The 18,988-nt window shown below is 39.6% G+C and overlaps 1 protein-coding gene across 2 annotated transcripts in view; it reads right to left on the minus strand.

The window, feature by feature from the left end:
- The window catches only part of WLS (Wnt ligand secretion mediator), a gene marked incomplete at both ends in the record, with an annotated part of 132,572 nt that overhangs the window by 74,660 nt on the left and 38,924 nt on the right, over positions 1-18,988 (minus strand). The window contains one exon of one of the 2 annotated variants that reach the window (XM_080692963.1): positions 11,195-11,467. The exons of the other annotated variant lie outside the window; for it this stretch is intronic. Coding sequence (XP_080549089.1) covers positions 11,195-11,467 — 273 coding nt within the window. The remainder of the gene's footprint in view (positions 1-11,194; positions 11,468-18,988) is intronic. 2 annotated transcript variants of the gene reach the window in all.

Here is an 18,988-nt window from a genome sequence, read left to right on the forward strand (position 1 = left end):
GGGGAGGGAAAAGAAGGTGAAAACAAAGGGATCAACAATTTTTCAAAGAAGTAATATCAGAAAATTTTTCAAACATAGAGCAAGAGGTAGATACACAGATACAGGGAACTTATAGAACTCCTTTTAGACAAGATCTGAAAAAAGGTTCACCATGTCACATAATAGTCAAACTGGCCAATATAAAAGCCAAGGACAAATCTTAAAGGCAACAAGAACAAAAGACCAAGTGACAGTCAGAGGCAAACCAATTAGAACCACTCCAGACTTCCCAAACCAAGTCATGAAAGCCAGAAGGGCCTGGAGTAGCATATTCCAAACTCTGAAAGAAAACAACTTGCAGCCAAAATTTTCCTACCCAGCAAAACTATCTCTCAAATTAGACAGGGAAATAAAAATCTTCCACAACAAACAGAAGCTGAAGAAATTTATATTTTTCAAACCAGCACTAGAGAAAATACTCAAAGAGATTAACTGCAAAGAAGAAATATGTAATACATTCCAGAACTAGAGAAACAAGAATTTCCATCCAGCAAACAACTAAGCAAAGAAGAACAAACACTATTTCAAACAGAAATTAAATCTCAACATGTTAGAAATTAAAAATCATTTTTGAGTACTCATACTGAATGTAAATAGCCTCACATCTCCAAAAAAAGACAAAAAGTGGCAAAATGGATTAAAAACCAGAATCCATCTATCTGTTGCCTGCAAAAAACACACCTTACAAGTAAAGATAGTAACAAACTTAAGGTAAAAGACTGGAGCAAGGTAATCCATGACAATGGAACCCAAAAACAAGCAGGAGTAGCAACTATGATATCAGAGAAATTAGACTTCAAGCCCAAGCTTATTAGAAGAGACAAGGCAGGTCATTTTTTACTGGTAAAAGTAACAATCCCGCAAGAGGAAATAACGATAGTCAACATTCATGTTGACACAGGTGCAGCTACTTTCATAAAATAAACTCTTTTTGACATTAAGTCACACATAAATCCCTACAATCATAATGGCAGACTTCAACACTTCTCTCACAACATTAGAGCGATCTTCTAGACAAAAGGTCAGTAAAGATGCTTCACTCCTAAAGAACACCATAAACCAAATAGACCTGTTAGACACATATAGAATATTCCACTCAATTACAGCAGAGTTGACATTTTTCTCATTGCTCACGGAAACTTCTCCAAAATGCATCATATCCTGGGCCACAAAGTGAGCACTAGAAAATTCAAAAATACATGACACACTTCCTTGTGTCTTTTCAGACCATAACGGGATGAAACTAGAAATCAACTACAAGAAGACCCCGAGAAACCACATAAACATGTAGAGACTGAACCTCTCACTGCTGAATGAAGAATGGGTCATAGAAGAAGTAAGTGGTGAAATCAAGAAATTTCTAGAAACAAACAAAAATAGAAATACAACATATCATAACCTCTGGGACACTTTGAAGGCAATATTAAGAGGAAAATTCCTGGCACTGAGTGCTCACATTAAAAAAAAAAAAAAGAAAATTACCAAATAAATAACCTAAGGAGACACCTTAAAAGCCCTTGAAAAACAGGAACAATCTATCTACAAAGCCAGTAGGAGACAGGAAAATTATTAAAATAAGAGCAGAAATCAATGAAGTACAGAATAAAAAAATACAGAAAATCCCCAAAACCAAAAGCTGGTTTCTTGAAAAAATTAACAAGATAGATAAACCACTATCTAACCCAACCAAAAAATAAAGAGAATCAACCCAAATTATGAAGATAAGTGATGAAAAAGGAGGTATAACTACTGACATTGTAGAAATATAGAGGAGTATAATAAACTACTCTGAAAAACTATACTCCAACAAAATAGAAAATCTGGAGGAAATTGACAACTTTCTAGATAAATAAAAACCTTCCTATACTTGGTAAAGAAGATACAGAATTTTTTTTTTTTTTTTTGGTGGTACTGGGGTTCCTGGAAGCCCTTCTATCTCCGGGCTACACTCCCAGACCTATTTTTATATTTTTATTTGGAAACAGGGTCTCCTAAGTCAGCGCCTGCGGCTGACTTCGAACCTGCGCGATCCTCCTGTCTCTGCCTCCCAAGCGTGGGGATTACAAGTGTGCGCCACCACGCCCGGCTGATACAGAAAATTTAAACCAACCAATAGCAATTAAAGAGATTGAAACAGCAATAAAGAGCTTACCATCAAAGAAAAGCCCAGAGCCGGGCGTGGTGGCGCATATTTGTAATCCAGCATTCAGGAGGCTGAGACCAGAGGATCGCAGTTGGCAGACAGCCTCAGCTACTTAGTGAGGACCTCTGCAACTGAGTGAGGCCCTGTTTCAAAATAAAGAATAAAAAATAGGGCAGGGGGTGTAGGTCGGAGGTCGAGTGCCCCTGGATTACATCCCCAGACCCGCAAAAGAAGAAAAAAAAAAAGCAAAGCACAGGAGCAGATGGTTTCTCTTCTCAAGTGAATTTTATAAAACTTTTATAGAAGAACTAATCCTGATACTCCTCAATTTATTTCATGAAAGAGAACAAAACAGGACTCTCCCAAATACATTCTATGAAGCCAACATCACATTAATACCATAACCAAATAAAGACAGCTCAAGGAAGGAAAACTATAGGCTTATATCTTTGATGAACTTGAATGTAAAACTGCTAAACAAAATACTAGCAACATGCATTCAAAACCACATAAAAAAATCATACACCAAGACCTGGTAGGGTTCATCCCAGGGAGTCAAGGCTAGTTCAACATATGAAAATCAATCCATGTACTTCATCATATAAAGAGAACCAAAGACAAAAATCACATGATCATTTCAATTGATGCTGCAAAAGCATTTGATAAAATCCAACATTCATTTATGCTACAAGCACTGCAGCAAATCAGAACAGAAGGAACATACCTCAGTAAGTAAAACCAGCATGGTACAGGCACAAAAACAGATACATAGAACAATGGAGCAGAATATAAGACTCAGAAACAAATCTACACACTTACAGCCTATTGATTTTTGACAAAGGGGCCATCACCATACACTGGAAAAAAGATAGCCTCTTTAACAAATGGGTTTGGCAAAACTGGATAACCGTATGCAGAAAAATGAAAATAAATCCCACTTTCTCACCCTGCACAAGAGTCAATTCAAGATGAATCAAAGACTTAGAAATTAGACCAGAGACCTTGAGGCTCCTTGAAGAGCGCATAGATCCAACACTGCAACACATAGGCACAGATAAAAACTTTTCTCAGCAAGACCCCAGAAACTCAAAGGCAAGTCAATACATGGGATTGCATGAAACTGAAGAGCTTCTGTACAGCAAAGGAAACTATCAAGAACCTCAACCAAGAGCCAACAGAATGGGAGAAGATTTTTGTCAACTACTTCTCCGATAGAGAACTAATACCTAGAATATACAGAGAACTCAAGAAACTCAACACTAAGAAAACAAATAACACAATCAAAAATGGGCAAGTGAATTAAATAGACACTTCACAAAGGAAGAAATTCGAATGGCCAATAAATGCATGAAAAAAATGTTCAACATCATTAGCAATAAGAGATGCAAATCAAAACTACCCTGAGATTTCACCTAACTCCAACTAGAATGGCAATCATTCAAAACACAAACAACAGATGTGGCAAGGATGTGGAGAAGTGGGAACTCTAAAACATTGTTAGTGGGATTGCAAATTAGTGCAAACACTTTGGAAAAGAGTATGGAGGATCCTCAGAAGAATGGGAATAAATTTAACCATATGATCCAGCAATACCACTTCTGAGAGAGGGTGTGGTGGTGCACGCTTGTAAACCCAGCATTCAGGAGGCTGAGACTAGAGGATCGCAGTTCGCAGGCAGCCTCAGCTACTTAGTGAGGCCCTCTGCAACTCAGTGAGACTCTGTTTCAAAATAAAAAATAAAAAATAAAATAGGGCAAGGAGTGTAGTTCGGAGGTTGAATGCCCCTCGATTCCATCTCCAGACCCACAAAAAAAAAAAAAAAAAATCACTTTTGAGTATCTATCCAAAAGAAAGAAAACCAAACTATCAAACTAATGCATGTGTATCTATGTTCATAGCTGCACAATTCACCACTGCCAAACTATGGAACCAGTCTAGATGTCCATCAATAGATGAATGGATTACAAAAGTGTGAAATATGTACACAATTAAATTTTACTCAGCCATAAAGAAAAACACAATCATATCATTTACAAGGAAATGGATAAAACTTGAGAACATTATGCTAAATGAGATTAGTCTGTCACAAAAAATAAGAAATGGGATGCTCTCCCTAATATATGAAAGTTAGGGAGAAAATAGGTCATAGGGAGAACTCTAGACAAAGAAAGAAATTCTATAGATGAGCAAATAAGGCGACTTGAGGGGATGGGGGAAAGAGAGAAATTCTCTAATGTACATGATGAACTTTAATAAAACTAAACCAAACATGAGGAGGGAGGGGGAGAGAATTGGGTAGGAATTGCATAAGGGCTAATTAGGTGATATGTGAATGTATTGCATGTATGTCTCTACCATCTTGTATCCCATTAAGATGTATGACTACAATGCTCCACTAAAAAAATTTAAAAAAGAAAAGAGTTTTATTTACCTCACAGTTTTATTATTTTTTATTTGGTTTGTTTGTTTCTTTGTTTTGCTTTTTTTTGGGGGGGTACTGAGATTGAACTGGGGGGCATTCTACTTCTGAGCTACAAACCAAGCCCTATTTTTTATTCTTTATTTTTGAAACAGGGTCTCACTAAGTTGCAGAGGCCCTCACTAAGCAGCTGAGACTGGCTGCGAACCTGTGACCCTATCTCGTCCTCCCAGGTACCAAGACTACAAGCATGTGCCACCACAGCTGGCTTCCTCACAGTTTTAAAGGATGAAAGTCCAAGATTGGGTGGTCTCATCTGTGTGGCTCCTGGTGAGGGCCTGCCTGGAAACTTTACAACATGGTGGAAGAAACTAAAGGGAGATGGGTATATGCAGAGAGATAACGCCAGAGTGATGCCAGGCTCATTTTTTCTCAGCTTGTTCTCAGGGGACTTGAGATCCCACAAGAACTACTTTAATCACTTCCCAGGGAAATATCTCCAATAACCTCATCACCTCTCATTAGGCTCCGCTTCTTAAAGGTTCTGGTACCCCTCCTGCTATCGTGGGGACCACTTCCAAACATGAAACTTTGGTGAACACATCAGAACTATATCCAAATCATAGCAAAAATGATACGTGTTTTGGAGCCTGATACATACCTGAGAGAGGAAAATGATAAGACATTCATATTTCATTTACACATAGAAATATTTAAATACTCATCATCATGGGCAGTTTTATTGTTTTGGATTAATATTTGCTGAGAAGTAATTCATCTGTGAGGTTTATTTTTTTTTCTCTTTATTTTGAAACAGGGTCTCACTGAGTTGCAAAGGGCCTCACTAAGTAGCAGAGGCTGTCTGCGAACCGCAATCCTCTGGTCTCAGCCTCCCAAATGCTGGGATTACAAGCATACGCCACCACGCCCGGCTTCATCTGTGAGATTTTTAACATGTGTAGAATGATTTCTCAGTTTCTAGTTTGGGAGAGATGCTCTGGATTTGAGTTTATATTATTTTATTTATACTTCTGAAACAGATAATTCTGAATATTGAGCTTTCAATACATTTTAGTGAGTTTGGATAATTCTAAAACATTCAGTACTTTTATAATGAAATAAAACTTCATTAGGAACTGGTAAAAGTGAAGTAGCTAAAGGCATATGAGTTATTTCCTAGTATCAGGAAAGTTTCTTTAAAAGCACACTTTTAAGCCTGGCATGGTGGTGCAGACTTATAATCCCTGCGTTCAGGAGGCTGAGACCAGAGGATTGCGGTTTGCAGACAGCCTCAGCTACTTAGTGAGGCCCTCTGCAATTTAGTGAGACCTTGTTTCAAATTAAATAATTAAAAATAGGGCAGGAGGCCGGGTGTGGAGGCACACGCTTGTAATCCCCGCACTTGGGAGGCGGAGACAGGAGGATCGCGCTGGTTCGGAGCCAGCCTCGCTGGCTTAAGAGACTCTGTTTCCACATAAAAATGTTAAAAAATAGGTCTGGGAATGTAGCCCGTGGCAGTGTATCCCTGCAGTAGAAGGGCTTCCAGGAACCCCAGTACCACCAAAAAAAAAAAAAAAAATTGGGCAGGAGGTGTAGCTCAGAGGTTGAAAGCCCTTGGGTTCCATCCTCAGACTCATAAATAAATAAATAAATAAATAAATAAATAAATAAATAAATAAACAAACACACTTTTAGTTAGTTTTTAAAAAGCTCACTAAACTAATACCTAAGAATGTTTTTCCAATTTTGGTGGTATAATTAAATTTTGGAAATGTATCATCAACTTCTAAAATTTCACATGAACTCACCTGAGGCTCTGAATTATTTTACTAAATGATTCTGATGCCATGTTCTGAAATCTGAATTATAGGCCAGTCGCTTTAGACAATACAAAAGGAAGAATAGCAAACTCATCCCACAACCTGCTTTCCTCACAACCTGATAACAGAACCATGTTTCAAAATACCTGCCCAAGTCTTAGACTACACTCTAAACAATAGCCTGTCACAGCAACGAGCTGGGGAAGCATAGGAAAACATTACTAGTACATACAGTCAATTCTGAACATCTTAACCACAATTCAGTCAACATAAGCAAAATATGAACAACAGGGACCAGAATTGGTGTGTGCATGTTACTGTTGATTGAAATGTTTTTTTAAAGACCAAAAATCTTATTTTGGAGTAGGAAAGGGCAAGCACCCTCATCAGTTGCTTTATGTTCCCTTTTTGGCAAGAGAAGGATGCAATCCAGGAAACGTTTCCATCCACAGCTTCCTATACACAAAGCTGTGGGTTACAGAAATGTAAACATAAAAAATAAAAGTCCTCCCACTGGGAGGTCACCATCCAGCCAGGAGCCATAGAAAGTAATTCAATTGTGCGGATTTTAAGGCTGATCAAGCCAGAAGTCACAAGGCTAGCAAAAGGTGGTTAAGAAAGATTATATTCAGGAGTGAAAGGAAAAGGGAAATGATACAGAAAAATTTGGGAAGGCTCTGGGGACTTGTGACTATTGAGGGTCTTAAAAGGTGAGTGGGTTTTCAATAAGAAGCCCTTCACCTATGAGAAGGAGTTTGTTGACAAAATAGGTAGGGTGGGGGTGGTGTGGCTCAGGTAGAGCACTTGCTTAGAATACAGGAAGCCCTGGCCCTGGGTCGTATCCCCTCCACTGCAGGGGGAATGGGAGGGATGGAGAGGTAGCTAGGAGCAATATGAGCAAAGCTGTAAAAGGAGACAACCTCTGGACATGTTTACAGAATAGAAAATTGTTCCACTTTGAGGATGCAGACAATACGAGCAGGTCTGAAGGGACGGGTGAGACCACAAAGTGTTCTTCAGCCAGAATGGAGGGGACGCTGAATGCCAAGCCTTATTTGTTGGCTAGTAAAGGTATGTTTTGTGCAAAAGAATGGTAAGATTAAAGCTCTGGTTCTTTTATAAAGACAAATTCCACTAGCAAGGTGTAGTAAACAAAATTGGAAAAGGGGCTCAGTTTCAGGAAGGAAACTGAAAAGATAATTGTAACAACTACTTTTATTTTTATTGATTTTTTAAATAATACTTGTGTACTAAGAGCTTTATGAAAACTAATTTATCTCTTAAGGTGATTTGGTTAATTGGAAATTATTAGTCATGCTTTACAGATGAGGAAACTGTGGCTCAAAGAGGTTCTTTAAATTGCTTAATAGTGCATGTTTTTTAGGAAGGGGTACAGGGACTTCCCTGAAGGACTCCTAAGCCCCTTCTCTGTTAAACATTCTATTGTCCTACCTCTTCATCTGGAAAAAATCAGGGAGCATAGTTCAAGTGAAACCTTGGCTCCTTTGAAAAGTATTCCCATAAAGAAGCAGTCTCTGAGAAAGTCTTCAATGAGTCCAGTTCCTGGAATTTACTGATGAGGTAATCTCCTGGAGGGTAGGCTAGTCTTATAGGTTTGTTTCTAACCAACAGAATACAGCAGAAGTGATAGGCGGTCACTTCCAAGATTGAGGGGCCTCTCTTGGTCCATGCTCCTCGTGGTTTCTTGAATAACTACCCCTGAGGGAAGTTGGCTGCCACGTTGTGACTTGGCCCTAAGCAGAGGCCAACATGGGAAGGAGAGAGGCCTGCAGGTAACCATGTCCATGAGCTCGGAAGCAGGTGCCCTTCCCTAGTGGAGCCCACAGGTCTTCTGATGGGAGTATAGACCAGGCCCCAGGAGGAAGGCTGTGCCAAGGACTCCCAAACTGAGCTGTTCTGATCTACAGAAATAAGGATATAAAAGTGTTTATTGCTATAAGCTGCCACACTACCCAGAACTAATATAGCCAGTAGACTATAATAAATTATTAGAGTGGATATTTTCCTTTATGGTTGTAGGGCTAGAAAGTAGGAGTCTGTCTAAGAGATATTATACCTGAAATAAACAATAAGCAACCAGCCCAGAAAAAAGAACACTGTGTCCTTGGCCTTTATACTCAAATGTACATATGTCAAGCAATTTACCTGCCTGGCCCTCCCATGGCTCAGCATATTGTTATTTAAAAAAAACATACATTTTGGAACAAGGAACACTAAAACCTAAACCTTGAGGCTGGTGCAGTAGTTTTAGACTGATCTCATGGCAAAATCTTTCCTTCTCAGAGCTCCCACATCATGCTGTACTTTGGGTATAGCACACACAATCTTTCTCATCTGTAGCATTAAGAGTCCATTTTCCAGGCACCCTTCTTCCCTAGCCCCTTATATCATGTCTCATATGATTTTATATCCTTGGTACTTAGAACTTAACATATGGTTGAGACATAACAAAATTTGAACAAATGACTGAATAAATGTGTTATTCAACTAATAAGTCAACAGGCAAGAGATTGGGGACATAGGAAACAACACTTGAATGTTACAGGCTCTTGTGCAAATCGGGACCTCCATATCAGCCATTTTCTCTCATCTAGAATGTTCTTCCACATTCTCCCTGCTTTTTGCAGCTCTCTTTTCTCTATTCCCTATCTATCTACCTCTCATATATTAGGGATTGAAACCAGGACTACTCTACCACATAGTTATCCTAGACCTTTTCCTTTCTTATTTTTTAATTTCAAGACAGGGTCTCACTAAGTTGTTGAGACTGGTCTCAAACCTGTGATCCTCCTGCTTCAGCCAACCAAAGTCTTTGGGATTACAGGCACGAGTCACTGCACCCAGCAAGGCTTTTATCTCTTCAGTACTCACCTCAAGTATCTGTCTGCTCCTCTCTACACACACTCTCACTTATGAACCCAAACCCACCTTACAGCCCAGATTTCTCTTTCCCTGTACTAAAATCTTCGCTTTCCAGACCCACAACCTCCTGGGCAGACACTGATCACAGCACCCAGCACACCTCCACTGTCATTATTGGCTATTTATTATTTTCACTTGACCACGAACCCCTAGAGAGACAGCATTTCCATCTGTGCCTGCACATCCAGTTATCAGAGCAGTGCCTGCCATGGTGGATGCTCAAAAACAGCTTGAAAATGTGGGTGAGAAAGGCTGGTGCAGCGCCCGTGCCTCTAATTCCAGTACTTGGGAGGCTGAGAGAGGAGGATAACAGGCTTTAGGGCAGCTTAGGAATGTAGCCAGACGCTCAGCCACATAGTGAGGCCCTCTTTCAAAACAAAACAATAAAAAGGGCTGGGGATATAGCTCCCAAGTAGAATGTCCCTGGATTCAATCCCTAGGGCCACACAAATAAATAAATAAATAAATAAATAAATAAATAAATAAATAAAGCTGGGGTATAGCTCAGAGGAGATATGGCCCCGGGTTCAATCCCCAGTACATGTGTGTGTGCATACACACACAGAGTGTGGTAAGAGATTGAATGAATGGAAAAAAGCAAACTGCATCCTAGAAAATTATCTCAGCACAATCCATTTAGATCAGATAAGATGTCAATTAGGTATGAAAATTGCTCCAATTCCTAAACAGAGTGAAATTAATATAATTGTATATCAAGACTATTGTAGATATAGGAGAATTATAATTAGCATCCATGGACAGGCCCCAGGCAGATCTGTCTTCTACACACTTTTCCTCTTTCTTCATATCCCTGATCTGGCTTCAGTGAAAAAATGTTTGCTTCCTGTTCATTCTAAGATTCCTTAGACTATCTTTAGATGCCACCTGTATTTCAGCCTCCCAGAAATCATCCAATAATCTCCTCTTTACAAAATGTTTCTGTGTCCCATGTCCTCAGAGATTATAGCAACTAAGCTAAGAACTTCACTTGGTGTAAGGGAAAAATGGGTGCACATGGGTTGCCAGTACCATTTTGACAGTTATCTTCTTCTCTTCCTCCCTCCCTCCCTCCCTCCCTCCCTCCCTCCCTCCCTCCTTCCCTCTTTCTTTCTTTCTTTCTTTCTTTCTTTCTTTCTTCTCTCTCTCTCTCTCTCTCTCTCTCTCTTCTCTCTTTCTTTCTTTCTTTCTTTCTTTCTTTCTTTCTTTCTTTCTTTCTTTCTTTCTTCTTCATTACTGAAGATTGAGCCCAGGGCCATTCTACCTCCAAGCTACACCCTTGACCCTATTTTTTTTCTTCTTTATTTTAAAACAGGGTCTCACTAAGTTGCAAAGGGCCTCACTAAGTAGCTGAGGCTGGCTATGAACCTGTCATCCTCCTGTCTCAGCCTTCCAAATACTGCGATTACAAGCATGTGCCACTATACCTTACTGATAGTGATCTTTTTTTGAAAGCCATGTCTTTATGCAAAGCACAGTGGGAGAAGGCACTTAAAGTCCTTCAAGTCACTGCAGTGAGTGAGCTCCCTTCTGGCACTAGGAGAGGTGATGGAGCCTCACATGCGTGACAGCATTCTGAGAGAGGGCCTCAGCTTTTCCACTCTCTGTCCTTCTGATTTAAGGCAACCAGACCAGTGCCCATGTGATCATCTTAAAAATGAAATAATAATACGTCCTACCTCAAGGAATTGCTAAGAAGATTAAATGGATTAATACAAGTCACCTTATAAGTAATAAACGGTCAATATCATCTGCTGTCATCATCATCATCACTTTACTGCTACGAGGGCAATTCCCAAAGGTAGGAGAGGGATGTGAGGACAGTGCACTTACTGATCTGGTTGTTCAGCTTGAACGCGATGTCCAGCTGTAGGATAAACAGCATGAACTGGAACCAAGGACTCATCTCCATGGAAGGGAGGGGAATGTGGACAGAAAACACAATGTCATTGGCTTCGATTTCCCTTGGGATCGCTTCCTCGATGTCTCGGATCTTGTCGCACTGGTTGGGTCCCCAAGGCATTAGCCATTTTGTCTTGTGATGGTTCTTACGGACATCCACACATTTCGCTGACAGGTAGGACACTGCTGTCGTGGGCCCAGGAGCTGAAGAGAGAAGGATTTTCTGTTTTAGAAGAATCTACTGAAACAATCATGTCTAGTTAATGTTCTCTCCACTACTGTCTTATCTCTCTAGGTTTTGAATTTGCCTTCTACAAATCAGTCATTCCTAGGGATTGCCCAAATTCAGATTCTTTGCTGACCTCCAGAGAGGTCACAAGAGTGCCCCCAACTGCCTTCCTCTTGTGTTTTCAATCACCGTTATTTACAGCATACACTCTGAAGCAGTCTAGCTCAGCAACTTCCTCACTCCAAACCAGTGTCACAAAACCCACTGTGCTCTAGACCCTCTGCCTGAGAGCTTGGAGGGACCTGTCACTTCATAGGGAACAGTGCCTAGAGTTGGAAGACAGGGTTGGAGGCCTGGTTAAACAACATACTGTCAGTAAATTGTGACTAAGTCAGCCAACTCTACACCAGCTTCAGGACTCTCAGCTGAGAAACAAGATGGCTGTTTTTCTAAGACTCCTCTTGTCTCTAAATTTCCACAACACTGCTTTTGATTGACAAGAAGAACTCTTAACCTCAAAACTCATTCCACTTGGCTTGGTACCTATCAGAGCGCGGGAAGTCACACGCTGAATGATACTTCCAAAGCATACTCCAATATGACCCACACATGTCAGGAGAGATTATCAAATATAAAATATATAGTATTAAAAACACTACTTTATGCTGGGCGAGGTGGCTCACGCCTGTAATCCCAGCATTCGGGAGGCTGAGGCAGGAGGATCGTGGTTCGCAGACAGCCTCAGCTACTTAGTGAGGCCCTTTGGAACTCAGTGAGATCTTGTTTCAAAATAAAGAATAAAAAAATCAGGCTGAGGGTGTAGCTTGGAGGTAGAATTCCCCTGGGTTCTATCCCTAGTAACCGCAAAAAAAAAAAAAAAAAAAAAACAACATTTACCCAGACTTCCATTAGACTATTAGAAAAAAGATAAAAATACTATTTGTCTTTTCTCAGTATATAATTAGATAAAAGTTTACACATGAGTTATAGAAATGCAAATATAAATGTTTTTCCAAAAAAAGGTCATATCATACATTATCTTGTAGTCTTTTCCTGTGGCTCACTACAAAAAGCAAGCAGGCAGATGACCACACAGGCTCTACAGCTAACCCCTCTGGTGTCAAGCCCTGGCTCTCCCATTTCTAGTTGCACCCCACCAACACACATAGGAAAGTTGTGGGTGAATCACTCAGCCTGTTTCTGCATTGGCTTGGTCACCTCTAAAAGGTCAATAATAATAGTATCCACCTCTCCAAGTCACTGTACACATTAAACAAGTGCACTTAGAGAAAGCACTTAGTGCAGTGCTTAAACACAGGAAAAGTGTAAGTTAATAGATTACAATAAATATTTTTCATGTAATTGAAATTTTTCAAATACTAATTGCAAAATAGTTAATCATAGGACATAACAAGATTAACTACTCTATCAGTTTGTAAAAGCTACCTATAAAGGCAAGTAATTTGAATATTTTGTAAATAATTTCTTCATTTTCATTTACTATCTGTTTATGGCATACATCAATACAGAGAAGTTTTAGATTTTATATAAAGTCCCTCTTTATATTTAGAAACTGAACTTCTTTATCTCCAAATTCAATAAAGAGCCTCCTATTGACTAACATTTATTTGTTTGTTTGTTTGTTTGTTTTGCAGTACTGGAAATGGAACCCAGGGGAATTCTGCTTTCAAACTACACCCCCAGCCCTATTTTTTGTTCTTTATTTTGAAACAGGGTCTCACTAAGTAGCTGAGGCTGTCCTTGAACCACGAACCTCCTGTCTCAGCCTCCCAAATGCTGGGATTACAAGCATGCACCACCATGCCCGGCAACTTCTAGTTACTTTTTTCAGTCTGGTTTTAAAAAAAACGTTTAAATATGTGAACCATACAGAATTTGCTTTGACATCAACTATGAAGTAAGTTCTGCTCTTTTCCATGGATTGGACTATCAATTCATGGGCCAGCCTAATATTTTTTGTTGTTTGTTTTGTGTGAACAGAGTTTCACTAGGTTGTTTAGTCTCACTACATGCTGAGACTGTCTTCAAACCAGAGATTCTCCTGTCTCAGCAATCCAAGTACCCGGAATACAGGTGTGCACTACTATACCTGGCCCAATATTTGTATTAAATACTGTAAACTGATGGTTAGTATCAGTATCTGCTAGAATAACTTTTCTCCCCAATCTACTTTAAACATATATCCTTTTTTGCTGAAGTTTTTATTGAGATTACATAAAATCTACAAATTAATATAGTCAACAATTAATTTTTATAACAATTATTTTTCCCATCCAAACAACACTTGTTTCTCCATAATTTGGAGTCTGTTTTCAGATTTCTCAGAAAACACTCATAGTTTTCTTCATGGAGGTCCTACTAGGAGAGCATTTAGTTGTTTGTTTGTTTGTTTGTTTGTTTGTTTGTTTGTTTGTTTTTGGTGGTACTGGGGTTCCTGGAACTCTTCTACCTCCGGGCTACACTCCCAGACCTATATATATATATATTTATTATATATATTTATTTATATATACCTATTATATATATTTTTTTTTTGTTGTTGTTGTTGTTGTTGTTGTTGTTTAATTTGGAAACAGGGTCTCTTAAGCCAGCACAGCTGGCTTCGAACCTGCACGATCCTCCTGTCTCTGCCTCCCAAGCGCGGGAATTACAAGCGTGCACCACCACGCCTGCACCACCACGCATGGCTTTGGATACCATAATTTTAAGACAGACCTTTAAAACTCCTCTGAAGCTAGGCGTGGTGGCGCATGTTTGTAATCCCAGCATTTGGGAGGCTGAGACTGGAGGATCGCGGTTTGCAGACAGCCTCAGCTACTTAGTGAGGCTCTTTGCAACTCAGTGAGACCCTGTTTCAAAATAAAGAATAAAACATAGGGCTGGGGGTGTAGCTCGGAGGTAGAATGCCCCTGAGTTCCATCCCTAGTACCGCAAAAAAAAAAAAAAAAAAAACTCCTCTGAAATTTAATCATGAAAGGAAAACATAGTAAGCCAAGGCTTATGTGTGTAGTTTATATGTGTTTAATTCTGTGCATTTGATATTTGGCACACTTATGTTTAAAAACCTTTCCTTAGCAGAAATCATCTCTTATTTAGTAGAAATTAGACAGTAACTAGAGGAATATGCAAAACAAGGGGAAAATCATGTAAGAGGCAAAAGTATTTATCATTAATATTCTGCCCTACTTCTAATGCTCAAATCCATATTTTTATCTCAAAATATCTATTCTAGTGGAATTTTGAGTAGCAAAGTGGGTTTTTTTTATTTTTCAGAAAGTTGGGCTAATGAGCAATTAAAGAAAAATTCAGCACTACAAACTGTAGCTAGAAGTCCATTACTGTGTTATGCTGACCACTGCCGTGAAATCTCTACTGACCCCAACGAGGGAGGTTTTTCTTTAAAATTCAAATTTGGCCAGGGCAGGGTGGCGCAGGTTTGTAAACCCCGTATTCGGGGGCAGAGACCAGAAGATCCTGGTTCGAAAACAGCCTCACTTAGTGAGGCTCTTTGCAACTCAGTGAGACCCTGTTTCAAAAATAAAGAATAAAAAAATAGGGCTAGGGGTGTGTCTTGGAGGTAGAATGCCCATTGATTCTATCCCCAGTACCATAAAAAAAAAAAAACCTGTACCACAAAGACCTTTTATACGTAGACATCTGAAATCAGTAATCTGTCTTATTCTTAGAAATATGAGTCAACTAAACTTTGGTTATCCTGATTCAGCTAAATAGCCCCTTGACATTAGAAAAACCAAATTGCACATGTAACTGGACCCTTTTTTATGTGGCTGGAGAGATAAACAGTGAGACCAGAATCATGAATTCTGTTTTTGGCTGACATACTCAAACTGAGTATTTGTTGCAGAAAATAATTACTACATTTTAAAACTCAAAAATTTTTTTTTCAAAATGAAGCTAATCTTTTTTTATTTCTTTCTTCTTTTCCCGCCCCCAGCCCTTTTGAAAAACCAGTCCCTCAATCCTCCAACCAAAATGAAAATTAACAAGCCGGGCTTCTCAGCTAAGCTCCAAGACCACATTCCAAACTGAACAGCGTAGAAGCTGAACACTTGCGGGGCGCAGAGCTGCATTCTTAATGGCCCCAGTGAACGCTGCCTGAAGCAGCCACATTATTTTCATTCTTTCTGTAGTCTAGTGTTTTTGTCCATGAAAAAAAAAATCCCAGGAATACTAATATTTTCATAGAGATCATGGCAATGAGCTCGGGGAAGCCTTGAGTGCATCTTAAGCAAGAACCTAAGAATGACAAATATTTTTCTTTGCTTGAATAAATTAGTCCTCTAGATTGAAAAACTCTTTGCATGACTTAAAAATCTAAAGATCATTTAACATTTTCAGTTTTTCTAGTAGAGCTCAAAGGGAAAAAATACATGGATTATTTGAGAAGGTAAATAAGTAACCTGATATTCAAACATGGACAGTTAATGCCCCCCATAATACCACTGTGTGTGTGTGTGTGTGTGTGTGTGTGTGTGTGTGTGTGTGTGTGTGTGACTGGAAATTGAACCCAGGAAAATTCTACCTCCAACCTATAATTCCAGCCCTATTTTGTTTTATTTCTTGTTTTGAAACAGGGTCTCACTGGGTTTCTAAAAGTCTCACTAAATTGCTGAGGCAAGTCTCAAAACTGTGAGCCTCCTGTCTTAGCTTCCCAAGTGCTAGGATTACAGGTAGTTACCACCACACCTAGCTCCCCAATAGCATCAACTTCCTACTGCAGCCAAGAATGAATTACTAGGGAATTCCTAGGTGTTTATTTAAGTAGGAAGTATATCAAGTAAAAAAAAAAAAAAAAAAGCAAAGCTCATAGCTCATAGGCCTACCACAGAAAGCATTTTATTAGTTGTAGCCAAAATTGTGACTATGTGAATCATGAAACAGTGTCTAAGCTGGGTGTGGTGGCACACACCTGTAATTCCCATACTTGGAGGCTCAGATAGAAGGACGGCAGGTTTGAGACCAGCCTCAGCAACATAGCAAGACTCTTAGCAACCTCATGACATCCTGTTTCAAAACAAAAAAATAAAAAGGGGTGGGGGTGTTGTGCTGAGGTAGAATACCCCCAGATTCTATCCTCAGAGGCTGGAAGAAAGGATGGAAGGAAGGAAGGGAAGGAGGGAAAGAGAGAAGGAAGGGAGGGAGGGAGGGAAGGAAGGAAGGAATACAATAAGAAGAAACTATTTCTAGCATCAAAAGAAATTTGATCTGACTCTAAATTTTTTACATGATTTTATTGTGAAAGAAAAGAGCTAAATGGAGAAAGCTGAAATGACCTGCAACCTTTGAACCCACCACAATCAACTAACAGGTATTTGTAATGAAGGCTTTATGTTGTTACTAGTGTGGCTCTAGTGATTAATATAGCTTGTGTATTTAAGAAGAAGCTGGATGGATTCAGGTCAACACACTGAGTCATGTTTGCTCAGGTGAAAGCTAAAAATAACCACTCCTCAGTATTTCTAGGATAGTAACACAATACCGCCCAGCTGCCTCCACACACATTATATACGTACCTGCACACAATTTAATTGAAAATAAGTGAGCCTAAAGCTACTTCTATATCAATATGATTTAGTAGACAGAGCAATCTGGCCAAGAATGAGTATGTTCAGTCACTGTGAATTGGTTGATTGATATTATGGCAGGCTAAAGGGCCCTGAGGGGCTACACGGAAGTTATAGAATCACGAGCTACTCACTGAAATCACTGGCCCATTCTGAGCGCAGAATTTTCTTTCTTTATCTTTATTTCTCTTTCATTGGTGCATTATAGTCTCATGTCATAACACAGTTCACAGTGGTAGTGACACATGCATACAGCACTTGGTGGGCTTTTCCCTGGTTCTCTCTCCACACAAGAAATTGAGATTGACATTCATATCCTCACATTTGTACATGATCTCGATCGAAGTGTTCCCTTCATTGATTTTTTTCCTCTCCCCCTGTATTTCAACACAATATTTTTGGCCTTCATTTCTCCTACAGTGCTCAAACTGTGCACAATATTTTTAAAGTGATTTGAAATCAATAAGACTTCTAACAAATTCCAGGTTGTGAAGAAATGCCCAAGTAACAATTTGATGCCTCTCTGAAAATTCAGGGGTCCCTCAATTACATTACTACATTCACTGGCTATGTCTTAAGTACCTACTATTGCTGGGCACTGTTAGGTACTGAAGTAGAACAAATGGACACTAGCCATGTGGAATGTACCAAGAATTAAGAAAATAAAAAATTAATAAATAATCAAGCTGGCACGGGGACACACAGGTAGAATGCCCCTGGGTTCAATCTCTAGTACCAAAACAAACAATAAATAGCTAAGTAAATAAATATAGAATTAGGGTGTGACTCAGAGGTAGAATGCATTTGGTTTCAAACCCATGTACCCACACGTATATCACACAGGTGCACACACAGTAAATTAATAAATAGTCACAGGAAAAATTAATTATAACTTTCATGAATACTACATTTAACCTAATGTTACCTTGAAGAGGTAAGAAATGAATACTCTAGAATGAGACAAAAGTTCCAGTCGTCATTACGTTGTAACTCTGAATAAGGTTAGTGAACCTGACCTTCGGGAGTATTTATCGACTCCAGTCAGCTTCCTGTTATCTCCTCTCAAATGACTATCCAGTCTACAAATTACCATCTAGACAGCCCTTGCCATTTTTTATGCGCAAAGTTGAGTCAACTTCAAATCATTAGCTCCTACTCCCTCCCAAACCTGTAATTAAAAACTTGGACACAGAGGGATATAAGACTTGGCTGCCTCCTGGAAAAGTTAAAATAAAACTAAAACAACATGCTGACGTGACACATGGTCTCCATTGAAGCCAACACAGACTATTTATTTCTTTGCTTTATTATAAGAAAGGTTGTTTTAGCAGTTAACCTAGGACTGGTGCTATTGTACGGGCATTGTGCTCACTAAAGAGAGAGACCAGTGACAGTCCAGGACTCACAGTCTAGCGTGGGAGGCTGAGAGGGTGACCGAGAGGTGCATCCAGGCTGAAGGTGGCTCTGGCAGGGCAGCGCAGGACGCTTTGGTTGAGAACCATCGGGGCAGTTGGTTGCTTGGGCTGGTTGCTTGCTTGACAGCTGAGGGAGGAAGGGGACAGCCAGAGAGGGAAGACTCTGAGGGCTGGCATGGTGGGGCACAAGAGTTCCATTCTTAGCAGATGCTTTGTGTTTGCATAATGAACTTTAAAAAAGATCTTTTGGAGAGGAAGGTTGCTGGGGATAGAGCCCAAGGACATTCTACTTCCAAGCTATGCCTCCAAAAACAACAAATTTCTTTTTGTTTGTTTTGAAACAGGCTCTCATTAGATTGGTGAGAGTCTCACTAATTTGCTGAGGCTGGCCTCAAACTTGCAATCCTCCTGTCTCAGCCACCCAAATATTGGAAATTACAGGTGTGCACCAACACACCTGGCTAAAAGAGGTCAC

This window comes from Muscardinus avellanarius (assembly GCF_963383645.1).
Source record: "Muscardinus avellanarius genome assembly, chromosome: 3".
NCBI lineage: Eukaryota > Metazoa > Chordata > Mammalia > Rodentia > Gliridae > Muscardinus > Muscardinus avellanarius.